An 18,992-nucleotide genomic window follows, 5' to 3' on the forward strand; every position below is an offset into this window, starting at 1 on the left:
GAATTTGTGGTTGTTTAAAATATCTGGCTTGTTTTTACTACTAGCACATGCTCTGCCTCAGGTAACATTAAGCGAGTAAGCGATGGTTTGTGTAGATGTGTGTTTTTCTAAAGTAGGCGGGAAGAGAAATAGACTACTGTGTAAAAACAGACATCTGTACACTGCTATTATGTTGTTTTCATCAGACTGGACAGAGTCAGTATAAAATGTATCTTTGATAGGACCTGGGACTTTGGACTAACTCCACCACACACTAAACTTCAGCTCTCTGTTTACTGCATCATGACTTATCATGTGTGCTTGATTGTATGTACGTTTCATATGTATTTATTCACGTTTTAAATTACAGTAAGAGTTTTATTATAATTGTGTACTGATTTATTTGGCTTAATCATTTGGAGTTATTGGATTAATGAGATAAATCGGCAATATAGGCGAAAGCCCCTATAACTTCGAAGAAAGCGTAAGTGAATGCTGAAAAAAGTCTGCTTTCTCATCCACTTGTTGCTGCTTCTCTTTCCATGTAAATAAATGCCAGATAGAAGGTATTCGCTTTGTAATATTCGGCGGTTCCCATAGGGGGCGCCAACGGCACCAACTCGCAGCCCGACTGCAAGACATGTGGCTGGGACTTTCGGAAAGCTACACTCGCTCTTTAGTCCTAAACAATTCCCAGATTGTGTGACTGGTCAGCATTCCCTAGCAAGAGTTTGCACGCTAAAAAGCCGTTTACTAGGCGCAAACCAGCCGCAGCTGCGCTCAAACGGTGAGTAACGACACCTGACGTTAGCTAAGCGGAGCTAGCTGCTAGGAGGCTAAAAGCAACGTAAGCAGGTGCTGTTGTTCAAAGCCGCTAGTTAGCTCTCAGCTAAACTCGCTAGCTAACTTGTGACCTTCAGTACAATCATCGTGGCTGATATTAAACGGTAGTTAGCCTTATTTACCGCCGTGCTAACAGTCTGCTAGCTCCAAATGTAGCTGTGTTTTTAGCTAGCAGTAGCTCGCTAGCTAACCAACAACAACCGTGTTGTGGCCGTCGTGTTGGCACTGGTTGAACAAGTTGGAGCTAATTTTGTGTCTCCAGCAGCCAGGCCGTACTGGCAAAAACACGCAACAAGCTTTTCAAATACCCCACATTTTACTGATGCAGTATGACTTTTAGACTAAGTTAGCATTTACATTTAAAAGACTGACTTTCAAGCTGCCTTCGGGCTTCGCAGTTAACCGGTGTTCCGAGTAGAAACACTTGAAATGGCCTGTGTTGACTTCGTTTGTTTGACATGTTCAGTAATGCGGCTGTGTTCTTAGTCCGTTGCAGGAGCTTTAGCTAAACAAATTAGAAGTGTTCATATTTGGAGGATAGGAATTTCCAGACTGATTCGGGGTCAGTTATGGGAGACTCTCAGAAGTGTGGTGGCCTGGCGGAGTTGGGTTTGTTCACAGTGACTCAGGCTGTTAGTTACTCAAGTGTGCGTTCAGGCTACAAACATTCCTTCAACTGATAGACGCTAGAACATGGACTTGGTCAAAAATCTTGTCTGTACCTGTTTGTATTGGTTTTAGGCAACTGTTACCCAACCAAGCGTGCCGGAATAAATCAAATCTAAACCATTTCACTTTCACTTCTTGGTCTGAGTGCAACACAATCTATAGTGGTGATTGTAACTAACAGTAGTAGGTTTGTAATAGTAAAGTAGTGAAAAATTCCCTCATCAGTTCCAAAAATACATCTACCACGCCAAGATATCAGACCAAATGAGCACAACACAGACGAATATTATGGAGTAATTAAAAAAAAAAGAGGGGGGGGGGATTCCTTGTTGCTTTAATTGTGTCTGTGGGGCCTTTAATGAACCTTTCACTCTCTCTCCCCTGTTGTGGCAAAAAAGTGATTTCCGGTATTTGCTCCCCCCCCCAAAGAAGAAAGAAAGAAAGAAAGATTGCTTGTATTCAGACAGTTGTCACTGACTTGTTGTCCTATAATTTGTGAAACCTGTCAAACCCTATGTCATGAATGATACCAAGTCATTTCGAGCCACAAACAACATTCCTGTCACAAGGTAGAAGCTGCAGTTATTTTTTTTGAAAGTGGGTTTTATACATCCTTCATTCACCTAAACAGTCTTATTTACATTAAAAAAAATGTATTTTATAAGAGTGATCTGACCAAGAGGGCAGCAGAAATTGCAACAAATATAACATAATAGTTGTATAAACATATTTTAAGTGATATATTATCCCTCCATGAACCCTGATGACTACAGTCTTTTTTACTAATATAAGAAAAGACATTACACATAAAAACAGAAATCACTTTTTGGCACAAGGCCTTTCTCACTAGAACGGTAACAATGAAACTTACGAGAAATACAAATCTGTACCGTGTCACAACTGATAAAACACATTTAGCTTTTGACAGTCCCACCGATATGTTGTTATTGCATTTTTGGGTATCATATTGTTATTGACTGAGTTTTGATTGGTTAGTTCTTACAACACTTATTAGAATTTCTGATTTTACATTGTTAGATAGATTATTGCTTTAATACACATCTTATTTAAAAATAGATGTGAATAGCTAGGTTTCATTTGACGTAGACGTGACGTCGACGTAAAGCGCGAAATTTGACTGGCTGTCGGAAGTGAAAAAGATAAGCGCAAAATCACAGACAGACAGTACGCAAAATGCCTATGTCCTGTTGTGTTTACGGATGCTCCAGTAGGTCGACCAGAGAAACTGATAAACGGTATTTTAGGGTACCAAAAATAGCCCAACGAAGAGAAGAAAAATGGAAAATTCTAACCGAAAAACGTAGGAAAAAATGGATTTTAAATTTACGTTTACAGTCGGGAGGAGCAGAGTCTGCCAATGCCCGTGTCTGCAGCGACCACTTCGTCAGAGGTAATGTTATGTTTGCAAACGAACTTATTAGCATTAGGTTGTCGTTAAATTCTCGTTTACTTAGTGCTTTTAAGTTAGTAGTCTAATATTGACTTGATTGGGACTATAGGCTGCCCAAGTGCTTTGGATGACGAAGAGTCGGAGGACTGGGCTCCGACGGTCAATCTCGGCTACGAACGAAAACCCAGATCGGAATCAGTTCTCAAACGAGAGAAAAGAATGAAGCTTAAGGCAGAACAGCATCGATGTGCAGAGGCGATTTTGGATATGCAACAGACGGCTGAGAATGGTTTACCTTGAAACAAACAACTGTCACTCTAACGAAGTCCTAAGGATGTGGCATGTTTGTTGACGTTAAAGCCGCTACCGCTAACTGTCAGCGTGTTTAAGATAAAGCAATATAAGAACAAACACTCACCCTTGCAAACACCAAACTGTATCCATCACGGAGACGTTTTGTTCCAAGGTTGTGGACCCACCCGCTGACAAAAAAATTGTACGCCTCCAAACTCTTGAAAGCTTTCATTTGCTGCCTAGTGTAGTAAGAAGTCTGGAGGACCAAGTAGTTGGTGATATCCACAGCCTCGATAGTAGGCAAATCCTTTACTTCTGTGGTGTATTCGGACATTTTCAAAGAATACGGATCACGTCCGATATATTTTTTAACTATCTGTTTATATCTCTCCCGAGAAACGGGGTCTAAAGTTGCACAATAGCTGCTCTCCTGACTCTCCACAGTGTCCTCCATGTTTACTTCCGCCCTCCACTCAAAAATCGCGCTGCCTCCGCACGTCATCAGAACCACGTGACCGCAACCCAACTATTGCAAAAGTAGTTTTTTTCCACTTGACAGGTGTGACTAAGCTACAATCTTTTTGCAATAGATACTCAGTTCTTTAATGGTACTCCACCTTTTTTTTTTTTTTTTTTTTTTTTTTTTTAAAGTTCTATTACAGCAGTAGAGGGGTGTATTATCTGTGATTAGGTCATATTGCACAGTGGCTATTTTTCTTCTGATAAATTATTTATTCAGGGATTTCAGCGAAAGTATCGTATTCTCTGCATCTGAGGCTTATCGCTTTGTTATTTCAAAAGAAATAAAGGAGATAAAATCTGGGGTAGATTGTGGCCCCAATAAAGTGCAAGATAACTTCATAATCTGTAGCCAAGTCGAGAGCAGCCGAGAAATGGGGTCACTACTGTTTATTGATGGTGTGACTTGCTGATAGAAGTGGCAGGAGGAGTTGGGAGTGTACAGATCTGTACGCTCTGCTCAGATTGCGTCAAATGCTGTAAAACTGATGAGGCAGTGCTTCACAGTGCAAATGAATAATGACCCAAAGCACACTGCAAAAGCAACCCAAGAGTTTGTCAAGACAAAGAAATGGGATATTCTTCAATTTCATTTAATCACCTTAACGCAACAGTTTACTGATGACAAAAATGAAGGCAGAGAGACCCACAAACACACAGCAGCTGAAGGTGGCTATAGTAAAAGCCTGACAGAATATCTGGGAAGTATTAGGACTATGTATAAAAATGGTTGTAATTCCTGAACAGTTAATCCAGTACTTCTGCTAAACCCCTTGAACTCAAGCTGAAAGTCAGCACTTCAGTCACGTCTTGATTGTATTGTTAAGACTTTAGCAACTTTACTTCTCCTACTTTACTGCTTCCAATCCAGTACTCTAACTGTACTCTTAAAAACTACTTGTGCTATTATTTGAGAGAATCAACTCTCTCAAACTCAAAGTTTTAATCAATAAGACAGTCAAACAAGTTTTGATCATCTCAGTAAAAAAAACAAACTCAAAAGTTCACAGAAAGTGTCACCATTCACTCAGTCTCTACAGTTATTAGTGGGATGCATTTAACTTCCACTCCTTATAAATACACCTTGGCTTTGGGATCTGCTCATACAAAGTACGGATCCCTCAGTGTTAGATCAACAAACTTTTTTCTTTACTGAGAGGAATAGACGGTGAATCATTCTTTAATCTGCAAGGCAACATCTGCCTCCGCAGGCATGTTTCATTCTGGACTGCTTTATGCTTTATACTTATGCTTAGCATTAAGATTCCTTATTCCCTTATGCTGTTTTTTTATGGTCATGCTTGATTCTCCTTTTTCTGCCGTCTGTTTTGATTAAATATTAAAGGTACAGCCCTTAAATGGTTCCAGTATTTTTTGTCAGATAGGAGTTTCTCTGGCCAGGCTGTGTTTATTCGTGTTTTAGTATTTATTGGTTGCTGATTTAGCGATTTAGCACACCTGCTCATGCACGAAGAGTTGAGCTGATACATGAGAAGCAATGATGATGTTAACTGAATTGAATCCAGCTAAGTCAAAGCTTTGTGTTAAGTGTTAAACCTGTGATAATATGATGAGAGAGTGAGAGGGAAAGAGCCATTGACTGAGTTTTTCAGTCTTGTTAACTCTCTTGAACACAGTGTTCATTCACAAATTTGCTGTGAAGACACAAAGAAATGTTTTTGTTGTGTGATAACATGCAAACTCTGCATGCAAACATTTGGAGGCACCGTTCTCAGACACGGATCGATGCAGAGCAGTGAAAGATGCCAACCTCAAATGAGCCAGTGAAAATCGTGGTTGTTGTTGGTTCTTGTCAGTCAGTCAGTCAGTCTGTCTCTCTCTCTCGCTCTCTCGCTCTCTCGCTCTCTCTCTCGCTCTCTCTCTCTCTCTCTCTCTCTCTCTCTCTCTGAGTCCTGGAATATACAGAACTTTGCAAAAATATGATGGCAGTGTAAATCACACAAGCTCAGGTTGAAACTTGTCATAAAGATTTCTACTTTAGTGTTGCTTATTCTGCAGAATATGTGTTTTGTGAAAGTGGCAGTTTGATGACTCGCTGTATTTCCACTAAGCTGATGTTGCATTGACAGATTTTGTTTTTGTGTAAGACTGAATAAATGTGGATTTAAAAGTGAATGTACCTCTTCCAGAAAGGACAGTATCCTTTAATTGTATTGTGCAAATTCATGTGCAGGATGTTGATCCAGCATAATGTAATCATCCTAAAACGTAAATATACCTGCATGTCTCTATTCTACAGCATGAACCAGGTTTGATGTGCAGAGTTGATTCCCAGAGAAAACTGAGCTTGGACATCATTGCTTATTTCTAAAATAAGAAAGAGGTTTACCTCAATCTTGTCTTATATTGTTTAGAGCCAGGTGGGAGTTTTCCTCTGCAGTTCATTTGTATTTTTCACTATTTATTTGTCAAAATTCAAGGGACCTGCTAGTAGGAAGTGTCTGACAGGTTTGTTCAGAGGATTTGATAAAAATGCAAATCTTTAACAAAGACGCTTCATAGTAAACTGATAACTAAGGCTGTTTATCTACCATTAACCTTCTGAGGGGGAAAAAAAGAGATTGTTTTGTTACATGCTACATTCAGTATCTTGCAGTATCTAACCAACTCTTCATTTCTGTCACCTTCCCTCTGTTGTAGTGGGGATCACGACAGCCAGGGGCCGGACATGATTGGAGCTGGAAGCGGTGAGAAATTCTAACCTTCGTTTAGCTGCATGTTGCATAAACATAGCAGACTCTATTTTTTTAAGACTGATTGGTGTAAGTAAATATTTTTCATACTTGTGTGCATCCTCTGCGGCGTATACAGGCGGCCAGGGCCCGCCTGATGGGGCAGACGGCGAGGAGGCGGAGAGGTGTCCTATCTGCCTGGGCGTCCTGGCTGGAGGCGAACTCGCCATGCCTGATAGCTGCTGCCATGTCTTCTGCCTCAGATGCCTCCTCACATGGGCAGAGGTGACACTCAGATAATGCTAATATAGTAGTGGCACTAAGTGGAAGTGATTTTTAGGTCATGTCATGTGTAGTGAACAATTATATATCTGGTCTGTCTGTGAATTAATCACTATATTCTGTCTTAGATCCAGAATGATATTTTAATGAGTATTAGTGCATTGACAACAAAGGTGACTTGGGATGTGAGAAAGCAACCAATGCCATTAAAGCCCGGTTTGATGTGCTAAAACTGGCTTTCTGTTTGTTAATGTTGGCTAACGTTACCTGCTAGCAAAGACACATATCAGTGTAACAGCTAGCAGGCTAACCGTAGTTTACTTCCTCACTAAAGTTGTTGCAGACAAGATGTTACCTGTAGCTCCTTATAACAAGTTTTTGTTGTGCTGGGTGTTGGTTGACATTAGTGATTAGTGGATTTTTGAGCTACATTTAGCTAGTGTTGCTCACCTTTGACACTGGGCCCCGGTCCACATGCTGTTGGAGGAAACCAGGGAAGTTGGGGAAGGTCGGATCATTTTAGTTATGTTTATTCTCTTTAAACTTGGCAGTAAAAAGCCTTGAGTACAGAGGGAAAAGTTCAAAGGTGTTAGCAATGATATTCTTGTGCCAGTACTCATGCCAAAAATAGCATCTAGTGATTTCCCTCATGTCAGACTGGAAAAGCCCGTAAGCCTTTAAGCATTCATGCCTTTCATTCGTATTAGTGTACTAATGATGTTTTGTTTGCTTTAATTTGAAGCTGCAGATGGCTCCTTCCTGCCCCGTGGATAGAAGACCTTTCAGTCATGTTTACAGATGGGACAGGATTCTCGGCTGTGTGCAGGTCAATGTGCTGTTTTCTCTGTTTACTGCTGTTGTTTTAAGCTTTGTTGAAATTTCCTGTGCTGTAAAGCTGAGACACCCGCTGCCTGCTGTTAACGAGAAATACGGAGCGTTATTTTCCCATGATGTCAGTTTATTTGAAGTGTATTTAAGAAGAATTTTAACAGCTGAAAAAAAATTTGGTTGAAGTGGTTTTGAGTTAGCCTGGGATTGACCTAGAAGGTAAAGCCAGCAGTCAAAATTAGTTTTGTTTCCAAGTCACATGTAGGCCAGCTGTCAAGCCACCACACTGCCTCACATGACTTTTGTCTTTATATGTACTTAAAAAATAAATAAATAAATATGCTTCTATCCTCAAAGGTCCCTGTGAGGAAGCGACTGTCTCAAAGCGATGCTGAGAACTGCTGCTGTAGAAACCCTGAACAAAAAGTCTGTCTCAAGTGAGTGTTAGACTGTTTCTTTCTTAACATTACTGGGTCACCTCTTAGGCCGGCCCTTGACATTTGACTGTGAGTGCAACCAAGAACTGATAAAATGGTTATCTTTTCAGAAGCAAGCCCACAAGAAGGTTGAGACGGCAAAAGGTGGAGAGGACGGCAGGCGCTAAAACAAAAGGACTTGTGAGGAAATGTATGTTAGAGCGCTTCTGCCCCAGAAATGTGGCTAGCCTTTTCTCGCATTGTGTCAGCAATCTCACGTCTTTAAATGTGTTTATAGGTAACGATGAGGATCCCTCCTCACTGAGCAGAAAAAAGGTAACTGCTTTGTTTTTTGTTTTTTTTATCTGTCCCACACACGTTTCACTGTTAGGTTTGATGTCACTGTTGATTCTTTGCATTTCTTTCTTCAGGTGAGAGGAACAGACTGCTGTACGTGGTCACCTCCTCCCTGTGTTTCATTAGTTACGTCAGCACAGGACGTGTAAGTGACACTGATTTAATGAAATAATATGTTAGTAGTTTTTTTGTAGTTTGTACTCTTTGTCAGGATTTTTTTTTAAAGTGCTTACAGCGATCATGTTTAAAGTGCGCTCAGTCGATCAGTTGGAGAAGTCAAAAAATTGGGTTGAATTCTAAACATAGTAGGTGGATCTTTAAAAAGTTTTATGGTATTAAACACATTAACATTAAAATTTATTAGTGGAGTCACTGCACAAAACTCCAGCACACAGTGCCTCTTTGACATATTGCATGCATTAACGTCTTGCTGTTTTAGAAACAGGCCAGACTATGGTAAATGGTAAATGGCCTGCATTTGTATAGCGCTTTTCTAGTCCCTAAGGACCCCAAAGCGCTTCACACTACATTCAGTCATTCACCCATTCACACACACATTCACACACTGGCGATGGCAAGCTACATTGTAGCCACAGCTGCCCTGGGGCGCACTGACAGAGGCGAGGCTGCCGGACACTGGCGCCACCGGGCCCTCTGACCACCACCAGTAGGCAAACATGGGGTTAGGAAACATCTTGGGCAAGACTATGTTTCACATCCTATGTCAGTAAGGCTTTATTGATAGGACAGCTCTGAATCATGGTTAACTTCATTCACGTGCAGTGATGAATTATTGTGCTAACTGTGCACTATTAACATGTCACCTAAACAACCAAAGGTTGACTTTTTATGTGTAAGCAGGATTAACTGTAAGAGTAGACTGATACATTGTAGCTTAACAGTTTTAGCTCATGTCTTTAAAAATAGAAAAAATAAAAAACTTACAAAATTCTCGATGCTGGCAGAGGGTCTCCTGAGGCTGCAGTGTATAGACAGAAACTCTGAAAACGATAAAGAAAACATCCTTACCAACTCCGTCAGTGGAACTGTTTTATTCCCGTGGTTTTCAACCCACTGGGGATAGAGCAACTGAAGATGGAAACATCAGGGAAACTAAGATGAATAAACATTGATTTTGTAATGTGCTGACCTTCAGTTCACTCAAATTTGACTTCAGGCAGACATGCCAGAAAAAGTTGGTGTTTGGATATGGAAAGGTGCAAGTTTAATGACACTCCTGAAGAAAACCACAACTCGTGGTGGTTAAAACTGGTGCCTGAAAGCGTTTCTGAAACTCCCCACACTGTGTGTGGAAGATGTTTCGGTTCGGATATCGTTTGGAGTGGCAGTGATTTTTTTTTTTCTTTTCTTTTCACACTGATAAACAAGTTGGAAAAATGTTGTAAATTTAACCACATACTTTAGCTTCTTGCTTTTATTTTTGAACTATCATCAGTGTATTACATGAAAATTAGACAGATGTTTTTACATTTGTGTTTCCATGGTGATCTTGGTCATCACTGCATCATAAAGTGGTATTGAGGAGCACTTAAAAAGTAACTTGTAAAATTAGCTGTAAGTATAGACCTTTTTATAGATATAAAGTCTGCTTCTTCTAAGAATAGGTAACATCAAATAATTGACAGATTACAGTTTAGACCTATTTTAACTGTAGAAACCAAAAAATATCTCATGTTCAGAAGCTGGACGGCAGGGCAGATGGGTAAATCTACTTCTGAACATGAGATATTTTGGGTACCTGGGAACCATTTATTTTGGACTATAACTTTACATTTGAAATTCAAATTAGTGCTGTGTAGAAAGCACTTTTGTAACTCTTACCCTGCTTTCACTGTCCTTCAGTGCAGATCCTGAGTGGCTGGCAGAAGATATACCATATGACACTGGACTCAAGCAGTGCAAGCCCCAGGTGCAGCACTGTCCCTGGCTCTCTCCTGCTGCTCCCATCCCTGCTAATGGCACCTCAAGGTAATAAAATTCCCACTGCTGTGACCGTTTTCACAAACTGACAACATCTTTCATTAGATCCTATCCACAGCCTCAGTTTGACACTCGTGGTTTAGTCTGTCAGTCAGGACTATAGAACAGCGCACACAAGGAATTGTCCTGAGTATAAAACACAGGAGCTTTAAAACTGCACACTGAAATGTTTCACTTGGTAAATTCTTGAAAAGTTTGTTTTGGTAACATTGATTGGGGTCCATTCAAACAGGACATTAGAATGAGTTCTTCTTTGGGTTTTTGGGACTTTAAAATTGTGGAAAAGTAGGAATGAAGAACGCACTGAGATAAAATCTGACCTCTAGCTGTTTGTTGGTTTTACAGGCAGAGTTTCCATGGAACCAGTTGGAATCACAACACGTTTCCATTTGGATTTGGCTCATTTCCATTTACCTCCAGCTCACCGTTCACCCCGAGCAACTTTGGTGAGACACATTCGACACAGTTGACTTTTTTCTATGATCACAAAGCAAGAAAGCACGAGACGAGGCTAATCGAAACGTATTGGCTGAAGCATATGCTTATTACGCCAACCAGACAATCCTCATAGGGGATTGTCTGGTTGTTGGGGTTTTCTGTTTCATGTTGTATGGTCTCTAGGTGACTGTAGTGACTGTATGGATGGATGAAATGTAGAAGAACCATTAAAGTCTTGAACTAGATATCAATAAGAAGTAAAATCAAATGACTGTATTCAAACGGCAGCTGCTGTTCATAGGAAACACTGGACCAAAATAATAGTGAATCACAGGCTTCTATAACCAGTCTCTCTGCCGTGTAGTGTTTCAGGGTGTTGTCTGCGCCATCACGTGTCCCAAAGGAGGAGAGAAGAGAGGTGGCCGAGCTTCAACCTCCAAAGCCCCCACCAAAGAGACAGAGTCTCTACCGTCGAGACGATCAGGACGCAACAGCAGCAAAACTCAAGAAGAGACTCCTGCATCTGACCCTTCAACACCTCCACAGTCCAGTTTGTCAGACTCCGACTCATCTGCTAGCCAGTCCACAAGGCCTGGCAAGGCTTCTCAGGTGCCGGCCAAGAGGAAAGGGAAACGAGTGACAAACCGAAAGGCTAGCGGCAAACGGAAAGCCACAACGAGAAAAAAAAGCTCTCCGGAAGTTGTTAACAGTCCAGCAGCTAGCGAGGAGGAAGCACAGGAGGACGCAGTGGAAGAGGCATGTGAGGAAGTGCAGGAGGAAGCACAGGTAGAGGCACAGGAAGCATCACAGGAGGAGGAAAATGACGTGAGTCAAAACAGGGAGGAGGTGGAGGAAGAAGAAGAGGAAGATAAAACTGAACAGGAGCAGGATGGAAGTCACTCAGAACAGCAGCAGTCTGACGCTGAAGATGGTCTCAATGAGGAACAGGATGGTTTCAATTCCTCTGATGAGCAGCGAGCCGGAGGAGCTATGAATGATGTGGGACAGGAGAGTGAGGAAGCTCAGGAACAAAGTGATGAGCACGAGCAAGAAGAGAAAGCCGACGAAGGTGAGAGTGACGTCTCATGTCCCTCAGGATCAGCTGTTAGCAGCCCTGGTTTGTGCTCTGAAGGAGTCGAGAGCAAAAAAGAGAAGGAAGAGCAGGCCAGTCCAGTTTCCTCTGGAGAAAAGCATCCAGAGGAAAGGACTTCGCCATCCCCATCCCACTCCTCCACACAGAATGCTCTGGAAGATGTAGTGTCTCCACAGTGTGACGAGCAGGTGGAGCAGGATGATGAAATGGACATTTGTGTAGAGTCAGAAGATGCCAACAATGAAGAATCTTCAAAGAAAGTGAAGGCTGAATCATGTGGGAGTTTAGCACAACCTGGTTCTCCCTCTGCTCGAGAGGAAAATGTAGCTGACCAAGAAGCGAAAGTTTCAGAGGTCATTGAGGCAGAAATGCTGGCATCAATAGAGCATTCGGGAGTCGACAACTCTGTGGAAGAATCCAAGGATGACACAAGTGTTGTCCCCATGGACTGCAGTTCACCCACGAGCGAGCATGGGAACAGCCCCGTTTTGGAACCTCCGAGTGAGACTGCTTCCCCTGCTCCTGTAGAACCACCTCCTACAACTTCTGAAAGCCACGTCACCAAAGATGAAGGCGCCAAGGACAAAAGGGAGAGAGACAGGAGCCAAGAGAGGAAGAATGGCAAGCAGCGGAGATCTCGCTTCCACTCTCCAACTTCCACGTGGTCACCTAAGAGGGACTCAAAGAGAGAAACATGCAGGCGTTCACGTTCACGGTCTAGAGAACGTGACAGCAGCCCTTCCCCGAGGCGCTCTTCACGGGCTCGCAGCAGAGAAAGAGACAGGGACCGGGATGGAGACAGAGACTATTCTAGGAGAGATCGTAGTCGGGACAGAAGGAGGCGACGGTCCCGCTCAAGATCCCGGTCAAGGTCCCGGTCTAGATCTCGATCTAGAACAAGATCACACAGACGAGGGCCCAGCCCTGAATGGTCGACATCTAGAGAGCAGTCTCCTCAGAGGAAGGAGCGTAGAAGCTGGAGATCTGGAGCCGGTGGTGGGTCTGGCAGTGAAGGACGGAGGTATCACGGCAGCGCTGGCCACTTTGAAAATGGTGTCCCTGCAGAAAGTTCTCCTGATCGCCAGAGCTCAGACAATCCCGATTGGGTTACAGAAAAGATTCGAGGAGATGCTGATGGAAGGAACCGGGACTTCGGGTACAGCAGCAGCTCACGCTGGGAAGACCATCGTGGAAGTGGTGGGAACAGAGGAGAACAACGAAGTCGAGGGGGCCCTGGAGGGTTTGAACGTGGCCGGGGCGGAGGACGTGGTGGTGGCAACCGCAACTTTTACAACCAACAGGAAGAAATGTCTGACAGCCGCTGGCAGTCGAGGAACAACTTCTCAGGTACAGGCAACAATTCAGGGAACGACGCATACAGCCGATTCAATGAAAACCGAGGTGGCGGGCGCAGGAAAGAGCCTGAGCCAGGCGACCCTATGGTTGACCGCTCAGGCTGGTCCTCTGCATCCAGCTGGGCTGTCAGGAGGACACTGCCTGCAGATGTTCAAGACTATTACTCAAAAAGGGAGAGAGGCCCGGGCACGTGGAGCCGGCAGGAGGAAGAGCAGCAGCCACCAGCTGCAGCAGGTGAGACCTCTTTATTTTGTCGATACACCTCCAAAAAATCAGGCATCACTGTGTTGTCTGCACTGCAGAGTTGAAAAGTAAAGAAGCATGTTATACATTATGGTGGTATGTGTTGAATATTCTCTTTGAGCCAACGAGAAGAAGATAATTTTAGTTCATGTGTGAGGAGAGAACAACTAGAAATTACCCCCAGGTATCTGCACTCCATTCGATTTAGAGGAAACTGTGATTTCTTTGAAGTTAATTTATTCCTTTGAAAGTCTCACAACATCTATTTTTGATATAAGGCGGCTCTTTTCATTCTGCCTTCTGCGAATCCTGTCCTGCACTTTTTTATATAAACCTACGTGAATAAGCACAGACAGAGTTTTATTTAGCCTCTCACATTCACTGTCCCCTCACATTTTTTCATTATTATTTGTGGTCCTTGTTCTCCAGATCCTCCAAAAAGCGATCCTCCTCTCCAGGCAGTCCCCGGTAATGCTCCGGTGCCTCTGATGAACGTGATTCCACCTCATCCTCCGCAGCTTAATGTTATTCATCACTACCCCATGCAGGCCCCACGAGGAGCCCTGCCGGTCAGCTTGCAGCCTGCAGCACCCTATGCCATGCCTCCTCAGGTCCCCATGCATCTCCACCCTGCTGTGCCGCTGCTGCAGGTGCCCGCTGTGGGTGCTCAGGGCCTCCCACCTCCTCCACCACCACCTCCACCAATGCAGCAAGGCAGCCAGACAGCAGCGGTTCAGCCAGACGGCCACGCTGCACAGGTATGGTAGTCTTGGCAGGATTAGTTTCCAATTCCTGAATGTCTAATGTTTTTATTTATTTATTTTATAAATGGGCACAATAACTGTCTCCAAGCAGTTCTTCCCATAATTCTCTCTGTGATTTTTCCATTTTGCATTAGATGGCCAATACCAAGGTGAGTTTTGTGAAACCAGCATTGCTTCCAACCCCAACCAAAGCTGGGGTTGTAGCAGTGACACAAGGCCAGCCGGCACCAAGCCAGGCGCTGCCATCCTCTACAACTCAGCCCGGCCAGCATAACAAGGCCCAGGCTGACAGCTCCAAAAAAGAAAAGGTAACTGATCTGTCACTCCATCAAAGGTCATTCAGTAAAGTTTTTTTCTTCTCTGCCCTTTTCTGTTTGTTGTCTTTTGGATAATCCAAGTTCCTCTTACTGTTGCAGAAACAACAGATCCAAGAGAAAGCTATAAATGAAGTGAAGACAGCCATCAAACCATTTTACCAAAAGAAGGAGATTACAAAGGAGGAGTACAAGGAGATTGTGCGCAAGGCAGTAGAGAAGGTAAACCCTCAGATTTCTTTTACTGTCATCTGCATTTTTAATGCAATCAGAGCCCAATACACGGCCTTTAAATTATATTGAATACAGACACCTAGCTGTGTGGTAGCCAGGTGTAATGTTCACACAAACTCTGAGAGCAGCTAGCTTATTATTGTTCTCATTATTGAGTGTATTTGCCAACAGTTGCTGCTAACATTAGATATTTTTGGTTTTGTGAAGGCCAAATAAAAGCCCGCTGCTTTTTAAAACAACCACATACAGACTGTTACATTTAGGGATCGGTATTTCCTGACTTTATGTGTTTGGCTTTTCTTCCACTTCAGGTGTGTCACAGCAAGAGTGGGGAGGTGAACTCTGGTAAGGTGGCCAACCTGGTGAAGGCCTACGTGGACAAATACAAGCATGCCCGCAAGAAATGAAACGTCGCCCTGCTGCTGAGGTGGCAAAAACCCTCAAAGACCCATTGAGCTGCTCAAGTGCAATTTCTTCTCCTTGGAATTTGGCCTCCGAGCTGAAAGATGATGGAGAGCCAGCTTTTTTTTCCCCTTTTCTTTTCTTTTTTTGATATCTCTACCTTTTATTGAATGATGAAGATTTTTTTCTATAGATTTTCATATTTTGTCAGAAAAGAACAACCCAATCAGAAATTGTAATGCAAGAGCCCTTTATTTTGCATAGATCATGTGACTTGGGAACTACTGTAAAGAGCGCAGGCTAGTGTGGGGAGAGGGGGTGGGTGGGGTGGATGATGTTAAAGATGCACCACTCAGTGAAAGACATTTCCAGGGTGCCAGCTGGTACAACGAATTTCTCTGTTAGGGCATCCTGATCGCTTCTGAACTGAATATTGTCAGTGTCCTTTTTTAAATGTTAAATAATATTTCAGATGAGATCCTAGTTTATTGCCTTTATCAATCTGTGTGGCCCAGTGATGGGCTGGAATCTAATGAACGTGATTGTAATCAGGGCCCTGATTGGACCCAAACTGGGTTAACCAATCAGCAGTGAGTGTATAATGTGAGCTGTAGCTCCTGGGTGGGAGGGGGTAGTTTAGAAACTCCACCCCCTTGCTTGAATGTGTAATAAGTGTCTGAGTATACATGAACTGTGGAAGCTATCCAGAGAGTAGTTGAATAAATTAGCTGCCTCCTAACGTGCTTCTGTGTGTGTTGTGACAGGAGTTGCATGAAAGACTTCCTGTTAGAGCGCCGGGTCACTGTAAGATTTAATTGCAGGCTACACGGTGTGACATGAATCTAATAAACAATATCAAGGTAGATATATGTAGAGTGACCAACAGCGTTGGTGCGTTCATGGTCGTTGGAGAACAGCGTGACATGAAGAGAAATGCTCTTTTTCTTAGGTTTCTTTTATGGTACTGTGCAAAAGTCTAGAGCCAACAATGTATTGAAACGTGTAGACATACATGGATACATACTGGGTCTAAACAAAAAAGCTGACTGAGTCTGACTGTTCCAGTGTCTTTTTCTGTCTTTGCTTTTACTGTATTAGCAGTGTGTTTGGGATCATCATCATGATGGAACAGGAACATCACCAACACCACTGGCTGACAAGCACCCCAAAACCAAAGCCTCCCCCGTGTTTTACACGTGGTTGTAGACACTCACTGTTTTATCCTGTCTGCGCTTAGTGACAATAATTTAAAGCAGGAATGTGGAATTAACATCTCAATAAGACCTGATTTTCAGTCCAGCTCTTGAGTAATTTGGCATACCCTCAGTCTTTTCTCCGTTTCCCTTCCCTGTTTCTAATGAGGTGTAAGTGAACAGTAGACGGATGGATTTTTCTTTTAAAGACATGACTTTCAGAATACTGTTCCTCTGCTGTAGATCAGTTTTTAGGCTTTCCTTAAGTCTTCTTTGGCTGCTTTTGTTTGTCAAATTTCCTCAAATTTGTAGAAGGACACACTAAACGTCTGTGTGTCCTTATATCGACTGGGATTTGCCAATTTTTCAGCTACTAGCGATACTATTTTTCCTGGGTTTTTTTGTTTGTTTTGTTTTGGGGTTTTTTTGGGCTGTCAAATGGTTTCATCTTTTCAGCTTTATAGATACACTAAAGAAATTTGGGGAAAATGTCTTTTTGCAACAGGCTGCAAGTATCTAAGTGCTTAAAGAAGTTAAAATGGGTTCTTTGCCAAGTTGTCTGTTACTCTGTAGACACAACACTAGTTCGTCCCTTGAGTTATGCTTGAATAATTCATAAGTCAGTGTTAAAGCATTCCTCTGAAAATGGTCAGGCACAAGGACTGGACTGACCTCTGCAGTGCTGTTGCTAATGACTGCTTTTAACAAAATTATAATGCAGTCTGGCTCTTTGGAAACAGGATTCTTGCAAAGTACTGTAAAACAGTCACACATTAGATTAGATAAAACTTTATTAATCCCTCGGGTGGGTTCCTCCGGGAAATTTGGTTTCCAATAGCACAGCACCGACAGAAGTTACAGAATGTGAGCAGAAATGTACCATATATACACACACAATACAGAGACATATATAAATACAGAGTATACAAAAGGGATAAATAGGAATAAGAATACAAGGGAATTGCACATTTCACAGTATTGTGAGTCTATTGCACCGTTGGATATTAACAAAAAGTATTGCACAGTGAAAAGGCACTACAGCTTAGTTCCCTCCTCCTTTGTCCTCCTGTTTCCCCTCCCTCTCCCCTCCAGAGAGGAGTTAAACAGTTTGATAGCGTGTGGAACAAAGGAGTTTTTAAGTCTGTTAGTTCTTGTCTTTGGGAGAAGCAACCTGTCACTGAACAGACTCCTCTGGTTGTTTATGGCCGTGTGCAGAGGATGCCCAGCATTGTCCATAATGTCCAGCAGTTTCTTTTGTCCTTTTCTCTGCCACTATCACCAGAGTGTGCAGCTCCATGCTGACCACAGAGCCAGCCTGGATGAGTCCTCCTTTGCTGTGCTGCTCACCCAGCACACCACAGCATAGAACAGTACTCCAGCAACCACAGACTGGTAAAACATCCTCAGGAGCTTCCTGCAGATGTTGAAGGACCTCCGCCTCCTGAGGAAGTACAGTCTGCTTTGGCCTTTTTTATACAAGTGCTCTGTGTTGCATGACCAGTCCATCTTGTTGTCCACCCACAGCCCGAGGTACTTGTATGCGTTGACCACCTCCTCTCTCTCTGTCTGAACTGGCAGTGGACCTGATCTGGACCTCCCGAAGTCCACAACCAGTTCCTTGGTCTTTGAAGTGTAGAGTTGGAGGTGGTTTATGTGACGAACTCCACATTACCGTCGTGTTAAACCCACTATTCTTTCACATTAGTGTTCATGTTTTAGATTAAACATCCCAGTTTGCACGATTATGACACATTTTTGTTTCCCATCCAGACATAAACATGTTGAAGATGCACCTCTTTCACTTAGACATGCAAACAAATTGAGTCTTAACTCTGCTATCATCCAATTCATGTGTTAGGCACAGACTCATATTAAAGTCGACTCGTCCCCAAAAAGAACAAGAAGAAAGCATGTGGAGGACAAGGACCAGCCTGAGATAAGAGTCCTGCTGATGATAGGGCATCTGTTCATTGAAAGATGTTTGTTTTTTTCAGGCCGACATCATTTGTGTACCTAAAATTGTTACGAATTCACAAATTCAGGTAAGAAAATAATCATGAAATCTGCATTTGTGGGTGAGCTTCCGTGAACTCTGAGCCCATGTTTGAAGGAGGGAGGAGTATCTACAACTATGAGCTACAACTCTGGTCTCCCCCCCCAATTTGTGCTTAAAAAATGGCAGTCAAACCCTGCAAATATCAGAAACGTAACCTCTGGACTTTCAGTTACGATGGCAGATTGACCAGCTGTTAAAGGTATTCTTGCATCAGAATGAAGTTTCATTTTGACCTGCCCCTTAAAACTATTCAGGGTACACACCACACAAATCCTGAAATGAAGTCTCAACACACTTGCATAGCTTCAGTAAAACAAGTTGCAGTGAAAAACTCATCTTCCTTGGCCTAAACACACACACACACACAGAGCGCTTAAGCCAACTGAATTGGTGCCATGGATGAACCTCGGTGTCTGATCCTTGGAGCACAATGTCAACCTCCGTCAGCTTGGGGGCAGCATTGTCAAGCTGGTGTTTCAGCTCTGCAGAAATCTTTCTCTGGAGAAATAAACTAAAACTCAAAATTATCTGAGCCCACTGCTTCATTTTTAAAAGACAGTGGAGTTGAAGTTGTCTCCATGTGAACAAACACTCACTTTGTTAAATA

General features: G+C 42.8%; 1 protein-coding gene across 3 annotated transcripts; it reads left to right on the forward strand.

Moving 5' to 3' along the window:
- The first annotated feature begins 566 nt into the window (after positions 1 to 566).
- On the forward strand, positions 567 to 15,875 carry scaf11 (SR-related CTD-associated factor 11). Of its 3 annotated transcripts, XR_013902543.1 has the most exons (16): positions 573 to 766; positions 6,377 to 6,423; positions 6,548 to 6,693; positions 7,433 to 7,516; positions 7,876 to 7,955; positions 8,066 to 8,145; positions 8,233 to 8,270; positions 8,366 to 8,436; positions 10,155 to 10,280; positions 10,638 to 10,738; positions 11,095 to 13,413; positions 13,852 to 13,890; positions 13,971 to 14,180; positions 14,321 to 14,494; positions 14,603 to 14,722; positions 15,046 to 15,875. XR_013902543.1 is itself a non-coding variant. In XM_026146988.2 (15 exons), the coding sequence occupies exons 2-15, from the start codon at positions 6,405 to 6,407 to the stop codon at positions 15,139 to 15,141; spliced, it is 3,777 nt and encodes a 1,258-aa protein (XP_026002773.1). In that variant the 5' UTR covers positions 567 to 766; positions 6,377 to 6,404; the 3' UTR covers positions 15,142 to 15,875. The 3 variants fall into 3 exon arrangements, 2 of the variants coding, with proteins under 2 accessions (XP_026002773.1, XP_026002771.1); XM_026146988.2 differs by having other exon boundaries at positions 567 to 766; positions 7,439 to 7,516; positions 13,852 to 14,180; XM_026146986.2 differs by having other exon boundaries at positions 13,852 to 14,180.
- Positions 15,876 to 18,992: the final 3,117 nt, after the last annotated feature.

The sequence above is a fragment of the Astatotilapia calliptera genome, chromosome 17, assembly GCF_964374335.1.
Source record: "Astatotilapia calliptera chromosome 17, fAstCal68.1, whole genome shotgun sequence".
NCBI classification, from domain to species: Eukaryota; Metazoa; Chordata; class Actinopteri; order Cichliformes; family Cichlidae; genus Astatotilapia; species Astatotilapia calliptera.

Coding starts and splice junctions, on each gene's coding strand:
- scaf11 (XM_026146986.2), top strand. Junction 8,271..8,365: donor CCTCACTGAGCAGAAAAAAG/GTAACTGCTTTG, acceptor TTCTTTCTTCAG/GTGAGAGGAACAGACTGCTG. Junction 14,181..14,320: donor CAGACGGCCACGCTGCACAG/GTATGGTAGTCT, acceptor ATTTTGCATTAG/ATGGCCAATACCAAGGTGAG.